The sequence below is a fragment of the Oryzias latipes genome, chromosome 11, assembly GCF_002234675.1.
Source record: "Oryzias latipes chromosome 11, ASM223467v1".
Classification (NCBI taxonomy): Eukaryota; Metazoa; Chordata; class Actinopteri; order Beloniformes; family Adrianichthyidae; genus Oryzias; species Oryzias latipes.
Window position 1 is genome coordinate 23,811,765 of NC_019869.2, and position 23,162 is coordinate 23,834,926.

Sequence of the window (23,162 nt, forward strand, 5' to 3'; positions counted from 1 at the left end):
CCGCCCCAAAAATGCGTTATTTACACAACTCATCGATCCCCCTCGGTTTTAACCCACAAGCAGCTTTCTGTCTAGACCAGAGACTCTCCGTACACGATAACTTTTGGGGCAACTCCTCTTTTTTCGACAAAAATAGAGCAGTGACACATAATTGAGTACATCCAACAACAAGAACCCTTCTTCTGAAGTGACTTTCTTCTCCTTTTCTTTTCCCCCCCAATTTGTACTTCTGAATTTGTTCTACATGATACAGATCTCACAAAGCTGTTTTTCTTTAAACCACAAAACCACAAAATAAGAGACTCTGGAATTTTGAAGATTGTCAAGTTTTTCCCCAGTTAGTAATCACAGAGTATCCGTGTTTCCTTTTGCCATTACAGCCTTGCAGCTTAGAGGCAGGAGGGTGTTCTGTGTTGGAGGATTCAGTGGGAAGAAACTCCCCGGACACTGAAGCCGCTGTGAGAACTCCAGTCACCCACACATGCTGCGAAGCCTCCACTTGAGCGCACATGGACACGTAGGCCGACAAAAATGAGGTTCATTGCGGCAGCAACAGCAATTGAACCTTTTTGGAGAGCAAATCAGGAATTTCTTTGGGTAAAAATTTTTTTTGGACCCAAAGCGATTCGGTAATTTGATATAGAGAATCTGTCGATTAAGAGTCCCGAGTCCAGATCCCACACTTTTGCAACACACTTTAAAAAATGAACAAATTTAATTTAAAAAAAAAATCCTGATTGTCCCCAATTTCTATTGTATTCACCTTCTTCTACTATTTAATGCTTAAACGGTTCATTTTTGTGAAGTAGCTTGAACAATCAAGCAAAAATAGTGCAACTATATCAACTAGGAAATATACTAATAACTAGTAAAAACAGACAACTATTCATGTGAACATTTGGTAGCTTGAATATTTTCAGAATTTCTTTTCACATTCGATTCATATCTTTATCAAAAGTTCTTAAAAAAGTATTTGATTTGTTTTTAAATCATTCTTGCAGCATTTAAATGATGAACTTTCATGACTGGCTCATATCAATGTAACCATTTAATCATTTTAATTAATTTTTGAGCAATTGTGGATTTTTTTAATCACTTATTCCCAGAGCTTGCACTATTTGGATGATCCCCTTGGCAGCCGTCTCTCCGTCGGAGGCAGGAATACAGCCGTTCTCATTAAAAAGAAACAAAAACATGATCTTTTTTTTTTATTTTTGCCTTTGTAGGTCGTTGTTGAGTTAAGACAAGTCAAGAGTGACAATTCCTGTCAGTTTTAAATGTTTATTGAAAGGGTTATTGACCCTGGAAGTTCAAATCTGTAAATATCTGTCTACATCCATATTCTGCTGCGCTTTACGGCAATAAAATTTGTGATCCGTTCAAGATACGCTCACTTCTATTAGAGAATCTATCTGTAGCAATACGCTTGAAATATGCAAAGCTGATCGAAATAAGAATGAACTAAATCCCAAAAGTCAAGTCTGATCAAGTCTGAAACTACGTGATCAGCAGGCCTGATTTCCAATCACATGATCGAATCGGGACATATCTTTTAATTTAGAAAAATAGTATCAAAGTCAGACTGCTTAGAGTATGGTGCCACACTCGAGTCTTACAGTTGAGTGTTGTTTGGTATAAAAACATCTTCATCTGATAAGTTCGCACAGACACAGACTCTTTTTTTTTTTTTTTTTTTGCTATGACACATAGCTTTGTGTTGTAACAACACGAGTGTCATCAGCACAAAGCAGAATGTGATGGAGCATTTACCTTCAAACCTAAACCCCATTGCGTCTGGTTTCCACACCTCCATTCGCCTCCAAGGTCACACATACCGCCTTCCTGGCAAATTGTGAGTTTTTTTTCTCCGAAGTAGCGTAAAGTGCTTTGTTGCAGCAAACACTTCATCCCTCCTTGCACACTCCTACACACACTGTGGCTTATTCCATCCACAAACAAAAGCTCGCTGAGATTGTCATCTACACAAAGTAATGTTGTAGACTTGTCATGAAGATGCATCACAGCTGTGGAATTTTTGTTTTGTTAATGGCCAAGGATCAAAGCCAACAGAAATGCATCAGGGGAAATCCTTTTCTGCATTAAGATGGGTGTCAAAATGAGACAAAAGCAGGTTAAGTGACAAATCTCAAACTTTTCCTTAATCCCAAAAAGCCAAGTATCTTAAAGTGTCAGTGCCGTTTTTGAAGCTTCCTGATTGCGCTCAAATTTCGGATGAATCTACTTTTTGGGAAAGTGAGGTAAAAAATTTCTCCCCCCAATTGCTTTTGATCATCATGGGTGACAGAGGCTCTTCCTGTCAGCTGTGTCAGAATGAAACTTATTTGTAAATCAGGTAGCCTTCCTGTCAGTGTAGATGGGGAGAAAAAAGGCGGTGGTGGAGAAGGGGAAAGTGTAAAGATGACAATGTGCAGAGGTCTTTTATGATAGAATCGCATCTGACTGAAGCCGTTTCCTTAATAAACACTCATCATGGGGTTTACCTCGGAAAAAACATTCACTTTTTCAATAAAAACACAACCATCGTCTCGATATCTGCCGTTTTCAAAAAGCTCTGACTGCCCAAACCGCAGGAGGCTGAGATGATGGCTTCCCCATTACCACTTGGGAAATCCTCCGTCTTTGCATGCCAGGCTTCTCTTATTAAATAATTCACTTCCTGCAGGACCCATCAGAGTTGGATGTAACCATTTAACTCTTTAAGATTTTGGCTAGAAGTAGCCACCCGGTGCTACGGCGCTGCCAAAGCATGCGCCACACTTACTCTTCAGAGAGTGAAAGTCTGTGGTTTGTGGTGGCTGTGTCATTTCAGAAAAGAAAAAGAAAAAAAGAAAAGAAAAACACTCCAGCTGCGTCTATGTCTCCGGTCTGTTCCAACTTACCCAAAACGCGGGGATTTCTGCTTGTTTTTTTAGCGTCAGTGACAGTTTAAGCTCGGATAGAACAGACATGATAAATACCCATTGAAAGACATTATCTGTGATAGGAAAACAGCCTGATTGGAAAAACAGCCTGAATGAATGAACTCAGTTAAGCGGCTAACCCCAAACACAACAGTAACGGGTACATTTAAAGAGCTTTCTTCAGCCAACGTTCATATATTTATCAGAAAATTCCAAATAACTGACATCTCAATCAGGTTTGAGGCAGTTTAAAAGGTTTTTCTAAACACAAAAGTCGCTGATGCACCACACTTGGTTTTTGACTAAACAAAAAAACAAACAAGAAGGTGGATGAACGACACGAAGACGAATCTTTAGCCCTTTAACATCGGAGCTTTAGCTTCAGTGTTGATATTCTTTCGTCTATTGTAACTCTTCTACCGCAATTTAAGTTATTCCAGCAGATTCTGAAGCGGAGAAAAGCAGCGTTACCCTGACATGCAACAGTTTACAGTAGTGAGCCGTTTGTGCAGTTGACATAAATTAGCGTATTCTGTTGTGTAGAAATGCGAGTTTGCGCCATTACGGAACACTTTAGTAACATACCAGTAAATCGTTATATCGCTGCAAAGCAGATTTGCTCACCGTTTTACTTTGTCAGAATCACCTTCTTCAAGTTGATTGCGTAAACAGTCAAACATCTGTGGTACATCATAGAGTGTGTTATTTAGGCGTCACTGGCAACATCACATGTGTTAAAGGGTTATAGTAGTGGAGGTGTCGGCGGTGACTTTAAGAGATGTATAATTTGTGTTTGAACGCGATGTGGTGCGAGTTTGACCTGCAAATAGAGAGGCAATGCTCTTGTTTGAGGGCAGTTTTGACAAACTAAAACCCGGTTACCAGAGCTTGAACGCAAACGCGAAGAAACTATCCAATAGTTGTTGGTTTAACAATAAGAGTCAATTGCTTTGTTGTGGAAAAATGCTGGAATTTTTACAATAACAATATTAACAATAACACTTTTGGAAAACCAAAGGAAAAGGCATCATTTCAATTCAACAATTTCCATCATGAACTAATGCTAAAATCTGATCTAATAACTGCTTTCTACAGTATTTTTTATTCCACATCCTGGCTGAAACTAATGAAGCTCTTTCATAGTGTACATCATAACCAAAAATAGAGCTTAGAGACCTTAACAGCACATTTACAGAGCTCTGGTTTCACTTCCCATTAGACACTCAGCTATGATAATACCCAGGAGGGAAGAGGGAGCAGCAATCGCTTTTACATGCTGCCAAGGTCCTTACATTTGTTCGTTCTCTGGCATTTGTACAAACCTCCTGCGTTCTGAAATAGGATTATTTCCTCCCCAGATCGAATAAAATACAGGATAGATATTTTTCCTTCCCTGAACATCATCATGTCAAACAGAAAGTGACCTTTAGAAAGCATCATCTAAACCTTTTGTTTACAAGCTACCTTTGCCCATAAAATAACAGGCTTATGTTAAATGTTTTGTTTAAAAGTAATTATTTTATTCGTTGGAATGCTTTTGTCTTACCACTCCTTTCCTCTAAACCGGTAACAACAACCAGATGAGCATGCAGAGGTCTAACTTTACCCCTGCTGGAGACTCAGACCCTTTCCTTCCTGCTCCAGTCCCACATCAGTCCCATTTCATTCCTTTGAGAGGTAAACCCACCAATCAGAAGACAGAATGGTAAGGAATATGATAGTGGATTGACTCGTCGGAGGAAAAGGGGGTGGAGCAGCTCAGCCATCCCCTGACAACAGCATCAAGCTGTGAAATGAGTACGAGAGACATGAATAGTTATTTTCCTTTCCACTTTTCCTTACAAGCTGCTGTTTTTCCCAACCTTCCACAAGAAACTTTCTATTTTACAGAGGTTCATTCCAACTAAAAGGCTCTTCAGCCGTCACCCACACTCCCCCGCTTGAGACACGCAGCCGCATGGTTCTGTTGAAGCTGGGGCAGGTCAGACTGGCTTGTGGCGGAAGGAAACAAACTACACACTGCCACACATGCCCACTCGCAAACGCCAGCACAAACACAAACACACGCGTGTGCACTTCATCAAGCATTATCAGCTCAGCTCGGGTTGAACGGGGTCTCTGCTGACCTACTTCTCTACCGTCACTCAGAGGCAAACACTGAGCACACTTAACATAAACTCTGCACGGGAGGCAAATGGAAAACCCGCCGCTCTCAAGGAGTGCATGCTCAGGACCCGGACAGGCCCCCGCCAACCTCGCCATTTCCCCTCCCTTTCTGCAGTAATGAGACAGCAGTTAAAAAAAAAAAAAAAAGATGCCCCTTGTGTAGGCTGGAGGTGTTAACAGCCAGCTCCAGCAGCCATCTTGTGTGTTTGTATACGTGATAAGAATAGAATGGGAGGATGGATGAAAGCCAGGAAGGCTCCCCGAGAGCAGCTTCAAAACATTTTTCAGCCGCTGTAATCAAAGATTTCCTCAAAGCCAGTGAAATTCAACAGAAACCTTAGAGAAATTGTCAAAGTTCTAAAAAATACAATGAGCTTAAAACTGAATGGAAAGAAATTCCCTTTTTTGAAAACACTGCAACTTTATATTGTTTTTCTTAAAAATAAAACCTCTAGCTTTTTGTATAAAGTACTAACCACACGTACAGCTCAGCCGTCCATAAAGGGATGGGTCAAATTCAAGAAATAAACCAGAACTTTTTACATTTTAAGCTGAAATCAAGACGATTATATAGCTAAATTCTGTTTACTCAATACACATTGATCTACCATCATGTCAACACAAAAGAAAAAGCTTCTTGGTGAAGAAAAACTGCCTGAACATAGTCAATGAAGACAGGGTCAGCACCCAACCGTAGCACTACTGCTCCATTTTCTTCAAGAAATGAATTGGATTGTTCATTAACACACCGTGGGCGGACACAGATCCAAAGCCAACCAACAGCCGAGTCCAAGCAGCTTTTGTTGTGCTGAATGTGAAAAGTCCTTGAGCGACTCCTAACGAGCAGCTAATTAAAAGCGTACTTTAAGGTAGTTTCCAGAAGGAACTTTAATAGAAAAATCGGTGGCCAAGTGTAACGTTACACTGCAGCTGTTGCAATGTCAGAACCCACTCAAAACCCACTGGGGCACAGCTTTGGAGTTGCAGGTGCAAAACCGCCAGAACACCTGCGACTAAAACAGGTGAGTACAGGGGAGGAAACTGAAGGTGTTTCCCAAACACACAAAGGGTTTATCCTTCACTTCCAAGCATTACACACCAACACAGACAACTCTGGCAGCTCATGCGGGGGGGGCTTGTGTCCATTGTTAGAGGGTCTCATGAGCCCCCTCGTTACTGTTTGAGGCCCAACAAAAGCAGCATTGATGGCACCTACCAGCAAGAAAGACCAAAGAAAATGCAGGAGAGAAAAAGAACAAAGAGAAAAGGAAGGAAAATCACTCTGCTGATGGCCTCCATTTATGTTCTAGGACTAGGAAACTTCCCCCACATCGAAAACTGTGGATTTATGGCATATGGAAAAATACTCATGTCAATAATCATACATGGCTTATTTATTCAATTAGTCCTCCATAATGGGTCAGGTTGAGCGCAATCACCACTGCCGGTGAATGACAGCCGCCTTCACACACCAGTCCGTCTGACAAGCTATTCATACACCAGCGCCCTCGTTTATGGAAATCATATGCAAACTCCCTGTCAAACCCTCCGCACATTCGGGAGGAATGGGCAAACTCCTCTCGCTTTTTTTTTTTAAACAGCTATGAGACTGACAAGCTTTTTATGAACAGAAATAAAATAAAAATTAAAAAAAATCCAGCTGGTTTGGACAGAGTACAGAGTTAACAGTAACTCATATTGGAATTGCAGCGATACTCTCATATAATGGAGGCCTTTGTGAGTCCTAAACACAAGTAGGAATTTTGTGGCTTTGTGTCGACATTCCAGATCATAGACATAAAGTCAATCCCTTGTACATTATAGCTCCTATGTGCTCCTCTGTGCCCTATATAATCAATCAAGGTGTCCCATCTTGAGCTGTCGCTGTTTGTTAAAGGGGGTGAGTTTTTGAACCCCGCAGAATTAATGGCCGAAGTCTACAAAAACAAATTGGGAACATTATAAACAAGAGGGATGGCGGTTTGGTAAAAATTAGACTTCAGGGTTAGGGTTTTCTAAGGAGCAAGGTTCCAATTAATGATAAGATGACTGCAGGGAGAGATTGGTTGGGAAATGCATCAAACGGTGGAATGGCTAAAGCCTTACTGCAGGCTGAAACGACCCAATTCCGATTTTTTTTTTGCCCCTATGCGACCTGTATCTGATCTTTTCATGACAGTCTGAACGACACAGATCAGATCTTTTCAAATGCGACCCAGGCCACGTGGGTATGTGGTCCTGAATCTGATACGTATCCGATCTTTTGAAATGCGCCCGCCGTCTGAACGGCCAGGCCACATGAATCTGACCCGTACGTCATCGATACGCTACAAATGTCATAATTCTGCGTTGAAGTAGGCGGGAACGAAAACATCAACCATGGTGGAAGATGCTGCTGAGACCAGTCGGTGGAAGGGAAGCAAGGTCACTGATTTGATTCATATTTGGGGTGACAGCTCTATTCAGGCCAAACTCCAGGGCTCTTATCGCATATGGGAGGTTTCTGAAAAAATTTCCAGCGAAATGGCCAAGTGTATTGTTGAACCTTTTTCCACAATGACTATTTTTCCCCTTTCCGACTGTGGTCAGAAGCGCGGGGGACCGAAGGCGGATCCTCCTTCGGGGTTCACTTCCCCGTTCGGACCCTCAGATTCTCTAGAGCGGGTTAATAAAGACTCAATAGCAGTTCCGCTGGTGGGAGGCCTTCTTTTATTATCGTTCTCCTTCCTCCCTAACACATAACATGAATGCGCGCCCCCACTGCCCCACAGTGAGGAGAGAGCTCTCTCCTCTCTCTTACACAGCCACACGTGCCATTCCACTACAGTGGGTACAGACAATCCCGGCTCCAATGCCTTCTTAAAATGAGAAGATTGTAATTGTGCTGGCTCCTTTTTGAAAATGAATGTAATAATGCAAAAAGAGCTCCGCTGTTGACAACACTATTATTGAGATCCATTGTTAACGTTAGCTCCGCAAACAACGAGTGACGTTGTTCACAGTTGAGTACTCATGGTCACTTCTGGGTCATTTCACGTTCACACAGGAGATCACAAAAAATCGCATTTAATTGGAAATGTGAACGGCCTTGCAAAAAAATCTGATTTTAAAAAAAAAAATCGGAATTGAGCATTAAGCCCTGCAGTGTGAACGTAGCTTTAGTCATATTCAACTGCACAGAGGTTGACCTGTATGGGTACTGACCCGTACAGGTGCTGCAGGGCATGGAGGGTCATAGAGAGGAGCAACTACACTTCAAGGGAGATGCGGGTTGGCTTGCAGTTCCTTAGAGGCTCATATGACCACTTCATGGGATGTTAATAAAATGGAAAATATGATGTTCTTGCATGTGGTAGATGTATGAAATATTTGCAGAGACAATGCAAGTTACACTTTGACCATAAAGGTGATCCTGTTGTTTATTGCCCTTAAGCTTTAGTTGTTGGTAACCCACCAATATGGGGGGGGTTGACCCGTACGGGTGCTGCACGCCGTGGAGGGTCATAGAGAGGAGCAACCATATCTCCAGGGTAGTACAGGTGTGTCTTGCAGTTCCTGGGAGGCTTGCACAGCCACCTCAAGCGGGGTTAAGAAAATGGAACATACGGTTACTGTGCTTGTAGAACATAGCCTTAAAAATACTCAAAATATGCAGTTGCACCCACTAATGACGTATGGATAATCTTGATATATCTGAATGCCATATTAACTGTTAGTAAGATGAGAGTACTGGACCCTTAGTGACAGCGCACGACGCACAAGTACCTGTGGAACAATACTACGCACCGAGTGTGTATTTTCCTCCAAATTCTAGGATTTATGATACACACTAGGCCTGCAAAATAACCCTCAAATTTGTCAGTATCGCGATATCAAGTTGTACAATACGCATATCACAAAGGTTGGCAAAAATTGGAATAAATGGTAACCTTAAAGGTGCTAAAACAATCTCATGGCAGCTTGAAGTATTTAATGAATCAAATAAATCCTTTTATGTATTTGACCAATCAGATGGACTCCTATGAATCATTGACCAATCAGATGCAGCCCTTTTATGTTAGATGCTCGCCTCCAATGTAGACGAGGGTCATTTGGAGTGTAATTTAAATTAAACTGTTGCAGTGAAATGGAAATTATGCATTTAGTTGTTTTGCCATTTGATAATGTATCTCAAGTTATATCGTCATCGCAATATTGATCACTAATATCGCAAATCGGGAGTTTTCCTCCTATTGTCCAGCTCTATTACACACTTGTCGCCTGCAACATGTCCATAGAGGAAAAAGTGTGCATGAACATTTTCACTCAACGGGATTACAGAGTGGTCTCTGATATTTTATAAGGACAACCTGCATGCCCAAAACAGGTTCTCCCATTTTTTTGCCTGCACACGTCCCAAATTTACCCGTAAGGTAAATTGTGACTAAGATGAAACCATACACATCGATTCAGGCTCAATAAACTGGGTTTGAAGTAATAAAACCAAATGTCTTGCAGTGAATTGCATTTTCCAGAAGTGGACACTGAAATGATAGTTTGTCATCAGGCTCTGGGTCAAGCCTTTCCTTGTCATGTTCAGTTAATTCAGCACCGTAAGCTAGAAAGCAGCTGTGGCTCCAACCACTCCACTCAGGATAAAGAGGATGTAAGGTGTGTCCAAACTGAGATTAAAAATTCAATGCCTCCTTCTCCCAACCTTCATATTTCAATCGCACAGATTCCCAAGCGTGACCTCCGGGTGGGGTTTATTAAACCTGTATGTTACACGTGTCTCCCCTCAGATGTTTGCTGGGGAGATATCCATCTACTCTGCGAATGCGGCGTCAAAGGCACGCCAGCAGTAAGTCCCAGCAGCTCCGAAAATTCGCTCCCCATAAAAATGTGCAGCGGATGGATTTCAGCGTGCGGCTTGCCAGAACCAATGGGGAGGGAGACGAAACGATTATGTTACAACAAGAGAGTTCCAATACTCCGAAAACAACAATCAGAGCCTAGGTAGGACATCCAGGCTGAGCTGCAAGTATGTTTGGCTGTTTATCTACAAAAGGTGCTGCTAAAGGAGACGAGTAGACGGCACCTTGCCTCAACATGCTGACTTTATGAGCTGACAGATGGATCCGGAGACGCAGAGATAAGCTGCAAAGTCCAAACAGCTGCAGGACTAAACTTTTCGCCCTAATAGTTACCCCTCAGAGTTAGATCAGTCAGCTGCATCTAGTGAAGAAAGAAAAACAAAGAATTCACTCCATCGTGTTTGTAGCATTAGAAAATGTGACATTTATTATAGGGTTAGCTGGATGTTCAATTCACAAATCTAATCAAGTGGAAGAATGTAAGTTTTTAAAGTGAATGAATGCATTTCAGCTAAGATTATGAATAAAAAATGCTAAATAATTATCAGTTACATCGATTACAGTCGATTGTAGTCAAACTGAGAAATAAAGATGCTTCAAAAATGAGTCAGCTTTCTATGGAAACCATTAAAGGCCGAGGCGTGGCGTCGTTACAAAATATTAGGGGAAAATGTAGTTGAGGTTAATATGAGGCACGAGTCCTCAATCAATATTTTGCGATAGGACTCCACAAAAATAAAATTATATTTCATATTGCAGTATAATGAATTCATTATAATCAGATTTGGTTAGCATGACTGAATAAACACAAGCAGTATTGATTTAGATCAAAGGTCTTTTACTGAGCTAGCAAAATAAAAGGTGACTACATAATAGGATAGTAGGCATGTAATTGTGTTCCAACGTTAATGTTTGAGCATATACTGAACCAACAAAAGGAGCCCAAAAGATTCCATTTTTCTCCTAATATAGTAGACTATAGGTTTTCTCCAGGTTAAAGATCCACTCCAATAAAATTCATGTTTTTGGTGTTTGCAACATGTTCTTCATGTCTGTCTTCGTTTTCCTCGTCTGAGCTGGCTGATCTGACTCAAACCTGTACTACTGTATTGCTCCAATATTGGTCACCATTTTTGCACCGGTGATGATAGAGCATGATGGGATGAGAGTGTATAAAAAAAGGGGATGATGGGAAATAAGGGAAGGCGCACACCTAGAAAACAGGGTTTTTTTTCTCATTTTGGCTAAAAACCGTATAATCATAATTCAAGGACCACTAGAAACACTTTTACAACAGATCAAAAGATGCGATTGCAGAGTAAAGAAATCATGATTGTATTATGAAACTCCAATAATGAGCTTAACTTGCTCAGACTTCAAATATCCAAAGCCCATTTTCTTAGCATTCTGTTGCATCCAACAATCTTAAGCTGTTTTAGAGCTTCGGCATGTGTGTGTGTGTGTGTGTAAATTACACTGCAGCCAGAGAACATTACAAAACAAATCCAGGGCTTAGGCATGGGAGTTCCTCTGCTTTTGGACTCAAAGTGCAGGCTCATGAGTTTGTGTCATGCCACAATGATTTAGGACTTAAGAAAGAAAAAAAAAATGATTTTCCTGAATGCTTTTTGACTTTGGGATGCAGCATGTAAATATTTGGTTTTTCTTCTAACTCAAAGACAGACTCAGAGAACCCCAAAGAAATAAAAGCAGAGAGAAGATAATGAGAAAGAGGGGAAATAATGGCCCCTGTACTGTGGGAGGGACAAAGAATGAAGGTGATGCATGAGAAGCAATTAGATGGCGTCAGCGGACCTATGGAAGAGTCGGGCGCCCACACCGTTGGAGCACCGAATGTCGCAGGGAATTCATCCCAGAGACAAAAGGTAACCGGGATTTCAGTGAGGTGAAGCTTTGGGGAAAACGGAGAGAAGATTCACAAACATCAGGACGTAGTCATGAAACAAACAAAAGGAGAAACACAGATTAGTTCTACAGTTTTAATCAAATTACTCTGACATCAACAGCACCTTGACGAACGCCTCATACCCAACCCAATCAATAGAACATCACAAATGGAAAGCCCTTTAGAATAAATGATTTAAAAAAAAACTTTTAATGTGTTATCAGTAATATGAAATTCTATTTGTGAATGCTGTGCCAGAGTTTGCACCTCAAAGTGAATTTTTAAGTCAAATTTAATGATTTATACTGTCAAGAAACAAACCAAAGATTGTGAAAGTGAACTTGCTTCTTCTAGCTAATTCTGGTCACCATGAAACATTATTTGTAGATCAAGGAAAACATTTGACTAAGCACCTATCACCATTAGTGTGTGTGAGCGTTTTCATTTTTCCCCTTAACTCCAGCTTTGAGGATCTTGTTTTCTTTTTAAAACTTGCCCACTCACAAGCTCTGCAAAAACATGGTTTTAATAAGCAAAAATTTCCCTTCCTGACTGCATTTTCTCAGTTTCATGATTACACACTTGACTTTTTTTTGACTCGCATGTTGTGAGACGACTTCCTCAGAAGCCAGCAACCAGAGGCCCGAACACGCGTTGGCCTCTGCTGTCGTTTCACATCCTGGTGTTGATGCCGCGCCAGCAAAGGGGAACGTTTGACGTTTGGGTTTCTCCTTGGGCCATGTGTCTCCACAGTCTGATTCTAAACTACTTCAGCTCATAGAAGTTCACATGTGTCCGCTCCACTCAAGACTTAAGAGTGGAGCGCCGGTCGGCTCATTTCCTCTCCATCCTAAAACAATTAAAAACAGCAAAGTCTAGTCCGTCTTTGAGCGCTGCTACCCTATTTTCTCCAGACAGAAACTACAACAGATAAGCAGACGGGCTCGGCTTTCACTGCCCCCCGTTATGAGTTCATTTCTTGACCGTTGGATTTCTTCTTCCTGGTGATCACAGGCAGTGAATTCCAGGCCCTTTACTTTACCCCCCTCTTCACCAAAAAGCCTTGTAATGTTTGATCCCAGGCCAGGGGGAGACTGGCCAGACATTCGGCCCAGGCTCTGGCGCCCTACCGTCAGTGTAGCATGCACTAAAGCTCCCCGCTGTGTGGCCCGGAGGAAATTACACAGCCATGAGAATTAGAAAAGCCCCCGTCTATTGAGCGCAGGTTAAAGCAGGGGAACAATACTTTTGACTCCCACTCAAGCTTCTCTTTTGTGGAAAAGCTTAAGAAGCATCTCTTGCTTAAAAAGTGGGAATCAATGGATGGAAAAAAGAAGAAAAATCAATAGGTTCCTCACTCTGCTAATACTTCTTTACAGATGCATTTTTAGAAAAAATTAACAAACAAAAAAAACACAATCAATCAATTCCCCCAACTTTTAGAGTCCAGTTGGGCTGAAGATCAGCTCCACACATGATCTGGATTCCCCTTTTAGCATAAAACTGTAACTCCTGTAGTTCGACACTGTTGAACTCCAGTGAGTACCCACATTTCTGATCCCACAAGAACCACAAACCTGATTCTCTAATCTGGTGCTTTATCATCTGCTGTAGATTCTCCCCACGACATTTTCTTTAAATCATCATCTTTATTTCTGAAAAATGTCCCTCAGGTCGAAAGAAAAACAGCCGTTTAATCCATCCCTCTATTAGCTGCTTTTCTTCCCCATCAGAGTGTGGAGAGTTCTTCATTTGCTGTGTCATGGAATCAGTATGTCTGACACAGCAAAACTCTGTCATGATATAGATGCATAAGTAGCTTATACATAGCAGTGGAGATTTTAAATAGGTTGGAATTTAAAAATAAAACTAGTAAAGGAATGAATAATGATAACTGGATAAAAAGAAACAAAGAAATACAGTGTTTGATTAAAAGAAAATAGGATTACATGTAAAAAATTCTCATTAAAAAAAAACGACAATTTTGACTAAAAGTTCAAGATGTTTCAAGCATTAGAAAAAACATTCCACTCCAAACACTCCTGAGAGTGGAAATAAAATCTTATCCTCTAGAACAATACACTTCAAAAGTCATCATTTTTCTGATGATAGAGGACATGACTAAGGAAAAGTACGATGTAAATTGCATTTCTGAGTATTTGGTTGTTCAAATGATTGAGAATTAGGAGCAGACGAAGAAATGCATTTTTAAAAGATCCTGTTTGTGTCGGTAGGCAACGCCTCAAGCTTCCTATAGATCCGTGTACTTTCTCAACTGAGCTGACATCTGACTGAAAACTGTACGGCTCGCCATTGTAGTTGCTAGCGTTATGTTTGAGGTGTGAGAGGCTGCAAGCTAGTAAGATAGCATGTAAACAGAGAGCTCTCGGTAACAGGGGGAGGTGGTGCTCCATACCAATCGTCCCGACTCAACACAGGCTGAATTTCTGATGAACTCCTGCCGCTCTACAGAAAGTAGAGTCTTTGGATTTTGGCTATAAACGGCATCATCATCATAATTGATAGATCACTGGGAACACTTTTCCAACAGATCAATAAATGATCGGAGTGGGCCTTTAAAAAACAGAGGAGGTTCAGAACTTTTCCTCCATTTATGGATTTCACTTTATGCCGTTTAAACTTTGCCCAAGGGCCTTCAACCCGCATCACATCTTTTACCTTATCAAGTCAGTCAGTAAGTAAATAAGACTTGATGGTCACCAAGCTGGTTTAGGAATGGTTTATCCCCTCATGTAGTGAGTGGGTGGAGGGAGGAGTCTGTCTAAAAAAGCTCCGGCCCTAAAGAGGGAATTCAAAACAGCGAAGCTAACTTTGAAGGGAAATGTCACAACAAGCGTGGCATGTCAGTAAATAGTAAATTTGCTCTAGAAAAAAAAATATTGATTCATTAAAAAAAAAAAAAAAAATCTAAAAACGAGGATAACAACAGGGCGGAAAAAAGATCACAACAGATTGAATAAGAGAGATTTATCAGCCAAGGCAGCTCTACGCCAAGCAGGATGTGAACAGAGCGGCCTGTGGCTGGCTGGCAGAACACGGGACAAAGTGCTCAATCATAAAAACAGTGACTCATGGATTACTGCACTTGGTAAGAAAACCTGTAAGATTACAACACAGAAAGAGAACCAGTGATGGGTGAAGATGAATATGATTCCTAGAGTAAAATCTTCTGCAAAGACCAGCCATCTTCACGGAAAGCATCACAAAGGGGATGCAGGCTTAGCACAACAATTTGTGAACGCTGCATAAAGCTCAACGCCGACTAACGTGTTCAACAACAGAGCTGTGATGTTCTCGCTAAAAGGGGAGGTGGGGGTAGTAGAAGCAGAGGATCAATAGTCGCTGAGCCGCCGCTCTGATGCTTCATCCCCTGAGGCTTTATTCACTGCATGTTTAAAGAGGAGCAAGTCACAATACAGGATCAGATAGGATTGACCACGGGATGAAAATGCGTAGAGTGTTTATTAAACTGATGTAGCGGAGCAGAAGAGCAGAGAGAAGGTGGAGCTGGGATCAGTCAAGAGGTTGTTTTCCAGCGAGATGGTTATTAAAAGGAAATGCCGGTCAGAGCTGTAATAAAAACGGTGAAAGGGGGATTAAAAGAATAAATGGCCCCATTTCTAGCTTTAAATTAGTACAGTAAAACTTCAATAATAAAGATTATTTGGTGCGTTCCTTTTTAGACACATTATTGGGGGAAATGATTGCCATATTTTTTGCACTGTAAGGCACACTTAAAGGCTTTTATTTTCCAAAAACGACAGTGGAATCTATAATCTACAATGCATTACATATGGATTTTTTTAGTTATTTATTTCCTGATGTCGAAGCGATTTTAAAAAGGTATGCAGAGCTCTGTAAAAAAAAAAGTTGCAAACAATGTCGGGTGTTAAACACACTGCCAACGGCAACACAAGCGCAAGCGGCCATTTCCACTCCTGCGTTAAAAACTTGCGTTCATTTGAAGCTAGGAAAGGCTATAATCATTTTGGGGCTTTACGTACAAAATGTGCGACCACTGACAGTTAAAATTGGTCGAACTTTGACCAATCTGGGATTGGGATTTGGATGAATGGTGTTCTAATTAATTCACGGAAGCCCCAGCCGTTTGAAAATTGATGTGGAGAAGAAATGAATGACTGCCGTTAGTGCCCGGCTGGAATTCTATCTACAATCTAATTCTATTTCGTATATCGGAATAGAGCTGTGAGAGAAAAAGCCTGGAGCAAGATTCACCAGATCTGTCCCGCTTTGGCATCTCGCACCAAGCCTCTTCCAACTGTAGGAGGGGGACATGCGCTAGTAAACAGAAAAAGAACCCCCTCTCTCACTTGTCCAGTGTGACAACCACGGCTGAAATGTGAGTTTAAGAATCTGCATTTAATGCATTCTTGAACCTGTGTCACATAAGCATAGCATAAACATCACTTTTAGCGTTGAAGCTTGCTAATTAAATATAATCACACGCTCGGCATGTATGCAGCCTAATTGTGAATGTGCTAATGTGTTGCAGTGTCAGACTGTTTTTTTTGTGTGTGTGTGTGTTACTAACAAGGTATGGGGTTAGCGTAGTCACTAGGGTTGTGCCGATGGACGATATCATCGTCCATCGTGATGGGTGACTGACATCCCGATGGAGAGACCACCATCGTGATGCCACGCCCCCGTCACGTTGCGCGTCGACACCATAAGCCGCGGTTACATGTACAAAATATCTTGATGGGATCAATGGTCGGATTAGAATCCAACCGTGTACATGGGCCCAGAAAAATGTTTTCAGAATATAAAAACGTTCACTAAGGTCACACTTTCCGTCGGAATAAATCATTCGCACATGCGCAGTAGGGTTTGAAAACCGGAAGGATATAAACTCCGCCGAGCGGCTTTTTTTTTTTCAAACTTTAATTGTATGTAACAATTCAATACAAACATTGTTAAACAGCGCCGAGCGGCTATATATATTGACATGTCAGCTCGGTAAAATACGAGATGATCTTCTAAACGTGCTTTTAATAATGTTACGGTTATTATGAAACACCTGTTCGCTCATCATTTGAATTTTAATCCGTGTGGTCAGTGCTTTTTCTGAACGAAGCCAGGATGAGAAGTATGATAACACGGGCTAACAACATTAGCTTTGGGTGGTGCTGCTTGCTGGCTGCACGTAAACATGTAAGAATAACATCAGCCTTTATTTAGTCGGGACACGACTGGAAACACAAATCCGCGTGATTGTTTGAATGTTTTCTAAGGACTGAGCGACATTTCTGCTTTGAAGCTCAAACCGCTGTGTGTGCTGACGATCCGAGCTGTGCTCAGACACACGTTTAGACCCGGTTCTGAGTTCGGTAGGTAGTACCCCTAGAGCTGCGGGACGGATCGCAGTCTTAAATCTCCCACACATAGCGCTCATGTAGCAAAGCATCCCCCCCCCTTCCCCTCAAACACAAAGCTGTAAGTCCGCGCTCCGCCGGTCCACTTCACTAGTTAAGTGCGGGAGCGGACTACTTCTTTTCTAATTTGTTTGTTACTTTTTTTGTTAAAGTCACTTCCCTCAGTTTATACTGGATCATCGCGGATTAGTCATTAGTTGGGAAATAAAATGAAAAAAGCAAAAAAACGAATAGCAGTTATATAAGAACGAAAAATGTAAAAATAACACCCCCCCCCCCCCCCCCCCGACGATGTCATCGTCCATCCCGATGGTTGACAGCAAACATCGTCAACGGCCAATTTAAGGGACATCGCCCAACCCTAGTAGTCACGGTAGCATTCGTCTCAGCTGTATCAGTCTGTTTTTTTGTTTTTACAAGTGTTCCAAACACGGTTGGGAGTTACAGGTATTGTGAATTGGCTAACTTGGCTACTGTGTAGTATGTTACAAACAAGAATTACTGTGAGCGTAGTTAAGAAAGTCATTCTAGCGTCTCTGACTCTTGGCTCGCTTAATTCGCCTTCCAGTCCAATGCATCATTGATGGTGCGCCTTATAATGCAGTCCACCCTATAGAGTGGTAGAAATGGCAATGATTACATTCAGACCCATCTCGGTTAATGCCGAACGCCACATATGGGCTTCCTTAAAGTCCGTGTGGCTCAAGCAGAGACAAAGCCAAAGTGTTGATTCAGCTTCACAGGGATACGGAACGGATAAGCCGTGGCAAGCGCTTGCACACGTGCGTGCACGCATCCATGAGTGAGCGTGTGTGCACAGACGCACAAACACAAGCACACAGCCTCTCAGGGCCTGACCAGCTGTCTCCCTCTGCCCATCTCCATCCAAACCAGCAGGAGAAAGAAGAGATAAATCACTTGAACCGAGCCGAGCAAGCACAAGTGGTGTACGTGACACGAACACCCGCCCCAACTGAACCCAGTCCAAACCCGCCCCCGTGTTAACTATTGGAGCACAGACCGTTAAAATAAAAAGATTAAAAAACAACACCAAAAAAAAAAAAAAGGCGCACACCTACACAGACTTTCACACAGAGCTCATAAAGTCAAAGCAAATACCACATATGCCAGAGAGTCACACCCAGATTTACGTCATTACTCCTGCAAATGACCTAAGCTGCTGATATCTAGGTGATACCAACCAATGCAAACCAGTCTGGCTCACCTGACTACAGGTGAACACGCAAAGCTTTTGTCCACGGATGTGTGTGTGTGTGTGTGCACGCATGGCAGGGAGATTGTGCTCAATGCCAACAGCTGATAAGTGGAAAGGGTATATTGCATAAGACTCATGTTTGCTGTGGGTGACACAATGTATGAAAAACGGATACGGGGGGAAAAAAAGAGGCAGAGCAAAGAAAAAAAGAAATAGTTTCACCAGGATGTTGAATATCTTTGTCCACTCTGGATAGAGAGCAGCTGAGAAGTTTCTTTAAAAACACAAACCAAAGTTTTTGCTGTGGTAAAGCCCAGCTGAGTGAGAAGGGATGTAAAACCTGAGAAGGCCAGTTCTTCCACTTCACAGTACACACCAAAAAGTGTCGCAAATTTGCAAAGACGGATGAAGATGATCTGTATACTACACCTATAGGGTGTCTTTTCCACAAACTTATAGTTTCTCTCTCTATTTTTGTTGACAGCCCATTTTAATCAGTGTGGTTACCAAATAGACCATAAAAGATCCACAGGAGGAGGCACAGAACAGCAGGCGTGGATAAGACTTTTTTTTAAGTGTTGTTCATATTTGCTACGTGGAATCCAATCAAGGAGCAGTAAAAAAAAAAAAAAAAAAAAAAACGTCGCTCTTCACCGCACCGCGCTTCGGGTTTGAGCTCTTCCATGTTGCACACACGAGGACCAGGGAGATCATGATAAAAGAATTTGCATTAAAACAGAAGGTGAAATGAAGCGGACTGCAGCTAAAGCGTGGTGAAAAAAAACAACAACCTTGTGACCCCCCTCACGTCCTTCCACCAGCCCCACATTTCATTCGGACAGCCAAGAACGAAAGGAGCGAGATGGAGAGATGCAAAGAGAAGGAGGGGGTTAGATAGAGAGGAAAATACAGAGAAGGGGTGGGAGGGGGGGTCTTTGCCTATGCACTCCCCATTCTCTCTATTTTTGTTTCTTCTTTTTGTGCAGGCCCAGCACACACACTCGCAGTGCAGTGGATTTTCAACTTGGCCCTCATCAGTTGTGAGTCTGATGAAACAAACACTGACAGCCTCTTTACATTTGTAAAGGTCTCTGCAGCAGCTGGTTCGTCCCACACACACACCCACACACATACACACACACCCTTTGAGTCGGAGGCCTGGCCCCAGCTGGGGCCTACAGGAAGAGCCGACTCTGCACAAAATGGCCCTGCCCGCGCAGCGCTGCACTCGCCCTCTGCTCACACACTCAAAAGTGTGTGTCATGTTTCGTTAGACACAACAACACAGCCACGCATTAGAGCTTAATAGTCATTACACAATCTTTACCCCCCTTCAACCGCCGAAGAGCAGAAACAAAGGTGAGCCGATACCCTCCAAAAGGGACCGCCGGGGCGCCCAAGACCTGCTCACATCCTCGTTTGTGACCCTGGTGGAAAAACGATTACGGCCAAGCCCCGTTTGCTTTTATTAGGGGTCTCCTCCACCCCCATTTTAAATCATTTTATGACTGATGAATTTTAATATCAGTTGTCAACAATGCGTGCTTGTTGGGTACAGGAGGTGGGGGTGAATGGGGGGCAACAACTCACACTTATGTTTCAGGGGGGAAATGGTTGAGCCAAGCATGTCTAATTGTCTTACGCTAATTAGGGGGCCGTAAAGGAGGGGGAGGGGGTCACTAAGGGTCATGTCTCAAAGCCTGGAGGGTTTACAAGAGGACCAGAACTTCTCTGGGTTGTTGTAAAAAATAAAAATAAAATACTTTCTTAAAGGCTTATTTTGGTCTGGACCAGACGTAATGGATCAGCCGCAACTGCTGAAAACACATGACAGATGTGACACATGCATATATATTCAGAACTGAAATGTGTTTCCTGTGCTTAAGCTGCACAATTAGCCAACTTTAAGTCTCAACACTAGGCAAATTAGGACTTGACGCCAAAAGCTATACGTTTATTCCTAAAAAAAAAAAACATGAAAGTCCATGGCTCCATTCTAAACCAGGACTTTTATTTGATTGAGTCACTATTTCCACAACATCCTGCTTTCTCGGCCCAGAGTTACTAGAAAACAGCCCGATTGGGTGAAAAAATGTGAGCAGGCGAGGCCTCTTGTTGCAACATCACTACATGAAACTGCATGGTCAGAAAAAGATCACAGCTGAGTCAGTGCTATGACTAAAAGAAATGACTGCTCTGCTACTTTCACTGGCATTTCAAAAATCCCAGATATGGACCGTTTCCCATCAATAAAAGCAGGTAAACTGGCACCAACATGTTAGAAGTAAAATCATCATCAGTGGAATGCAGATAAGGATGCATTTGCATGAGTCGTCCTTGCTGGTAATTGAGACAAAATATACAACCAAGCTTCCTATTAGGAACCAATAAAACTAAAATACTCTGAAAAAAAATCTTTTTTTTGCATCTATGGATAAGAATTCAATTCGTTTTGGGGGGTTTTATTCGTGGATTTTAAACGCCCACATGGGGAACTATTTTCTTTATGAGCCACTCCGCGTGTCGTTTTGTTGAGGTCACTGCGGGGGGGGGGGGGGGGGGGTCTTTGAGTTCTGCTGACTTAATGGGGCTTTTTAAACAATACATGTTGTCCGTTTGGGTCAGCAATCATTACATCAGAAGTGCAATAAACTTCTCGTGTAAAGTCACGGACTCTGATCCGAAATTTCAAAAAATATATAATAATATATACGTGTATGAGTCATGCGGTGGGCTCGGGTTAAAACTAGCCGAACTACTTTTGAACCCCCAAAAAGGAGCATGGAGCAGCCCTTCCCATCAAACTCAGCGATACTCGGACAAAAAAGAAAATGGTCGCTACATACATAAGCCTCTGCAATGCGACTGAACACAGACTCTTAAAAAAAAAGGAGGGGAGTGGGAGAAGACTGGGTCATTTAGGAGCACCGCGTTCAAACAGGCCGACCGAGCGGCGTTCCGTTCGGCAGGAATTCAGCCGTTGAGGTCGATACCTAAAAGGTTGGCAAGCTAGCCTTAGTGCTGAAAAAAATGGAGTTGCCCCCTCACCGAGCGGCACCTTCACAGAGGTCACAGCTAAAATACCGGCAGCCTGTCGCCCGTCACCTGGTCGAGAGGGTAATAGGCTAAAAACATATATAAACCCCAAAAAGAAAGTAACCTTCGTCGTGTAACGTGATAGAAATTGGGTGAGAATGCGGATTCGCGTAACCCCCCTTCCCTTCTGCGCTGCCTCACTCTTTATGGAGGAAATTAAAGAGCCGCCACAGCATGCAGTCAGTCCCCCCCACCACCACCACCAAAAAACGACACCTATTTCACCCTAAACGTGAATTATATACACATTTAGAGATACGACAACGCCTCTGATTTGGCCGACCTAGTCCTCCAGCAGCTCGGTTACAAGCCGAGATGAAACGCTCAGCATGGGACGAAATGGAAGCCGAGCTATGGCCGACAGGCTCGTCTGCGCTGCTTCGAGTAGCAAGAAGCGAGGGGGTCGAACAAAAGCCCAGTTTTCTGAGACCCTCCGTCTGACCACGGCTCTCCATCCACGACCCCCAAAACACGACCCAGGAGACGCGTTGCCTCCCGCTGTCGCGCGTGAAAAAACCGAGTCGAAACGAGCGAAAAGCAGCCCGTGTTCAGATAGCATAAAACATGGGGGGGTGGGGGGGTATCGAAGAATAAACACGAGCTGCACCTTTAAATTCACGGCCAGATCCGCGCTGACACGCCGACAAAAGCTCACATTTAATGGAAACAACCCCACAAAGCTGCCTGACGGTAACCTTCACAGCCCGCGATGAAAGTTTGTGCATTTTCATCGAGGCGAGCCGAGCGAACTTGAATACAGGAGCTGCATTTAGGAGGAAAAAAAGAGGGTTTACTTACATATTTCTTTTGAATGATATTCCTCTTAGGTCTTTCCTTGCTCATTATGCAATCCCACCCAAAAAAAATGTTTGGCTATAGAGAGAATGGCCACATGAATTTCTTCTTTCTTTTGACTCTCGCCTCTCCCGGAGCTCTCCGCCAAATGACGATTTAAATCCCCGGCTCGGTCGGAAAAGCTCGCTGGCCGTAGGCTGCAGGAATCCTCCGGCGGTGTTCTCTCCTCGGAGAAGTCGGAGCTAAATCCCCACGATTCAAGAGTCGACGACGGACAGAGACGGACTGGACCCAAACTTACTTGGGGGTAACATAGTCAAAACAAATGCACAACAATAACTTCCATTCGCCCGAACAGCTCGGCCACTCTGCGCACCCGCTCGTCTCGAAAACATGCAGATAGCCGAGGTTAGGTCAGCAAGTCACATCCTGCCCGGTATGACATCGTGAGAAAGCAATAAATAAAAAGAGAAAAATAAAAAAACAAAACGTTAGGAATCGCGGTGTTTCTGGCTGGAGCCCGCAACCATCGACAGAGCTCTCCAGCGGCACTGCTCTGCTGACTGAGAGCAGCTCCTTTCTTCCCCGGCCTCCGCCTCTCCGCCTATCACGGAGGCGCACGAGCGCGGAGCGGCAACTTCAAAGTCCCGGAGAGACAGCCCTCGCGAGCTGGCCGCTTGTTTCGTTCCCCCGTGGGGCGTTTGTTAAAAAATGGGATGGAAAAAGGAGAATCCATCTCTATATGTAGTCTATTTCGTGTTTTGGTTTGAAAAATGTACCACAGCAAGTAAGGGA

At 42.8% G+C, this 23,162-nt stretch overlaps 1 protein-coding gene across 1 annotated transcript in view; it reads right to left on the reverse strand.

The window, feature by feature from the left end:
* The window catches only part of jarid2 (jumonji and AT-rich interaction domain containing 2), a 101,560-nt gene extending 78,614 nt beyond the window's left edge, over nt 1-22,946 (reverse strand). The window contains exon 1 of the mRNA XM_023960183.1: nt 22,371-22,946. Within this exon, the coding sequence (XP_023815951.1) occupies nt 22,371-22,415 (45 nt within the window). The 5' untranslated portion in view covers nt 22,416-22,946. The remainder of the gene's footprint in view (nt 1-22,370) is intronic.
* Between the last annotated feature and the right edge of the window lie 216 nt (nt 22,947-23,162).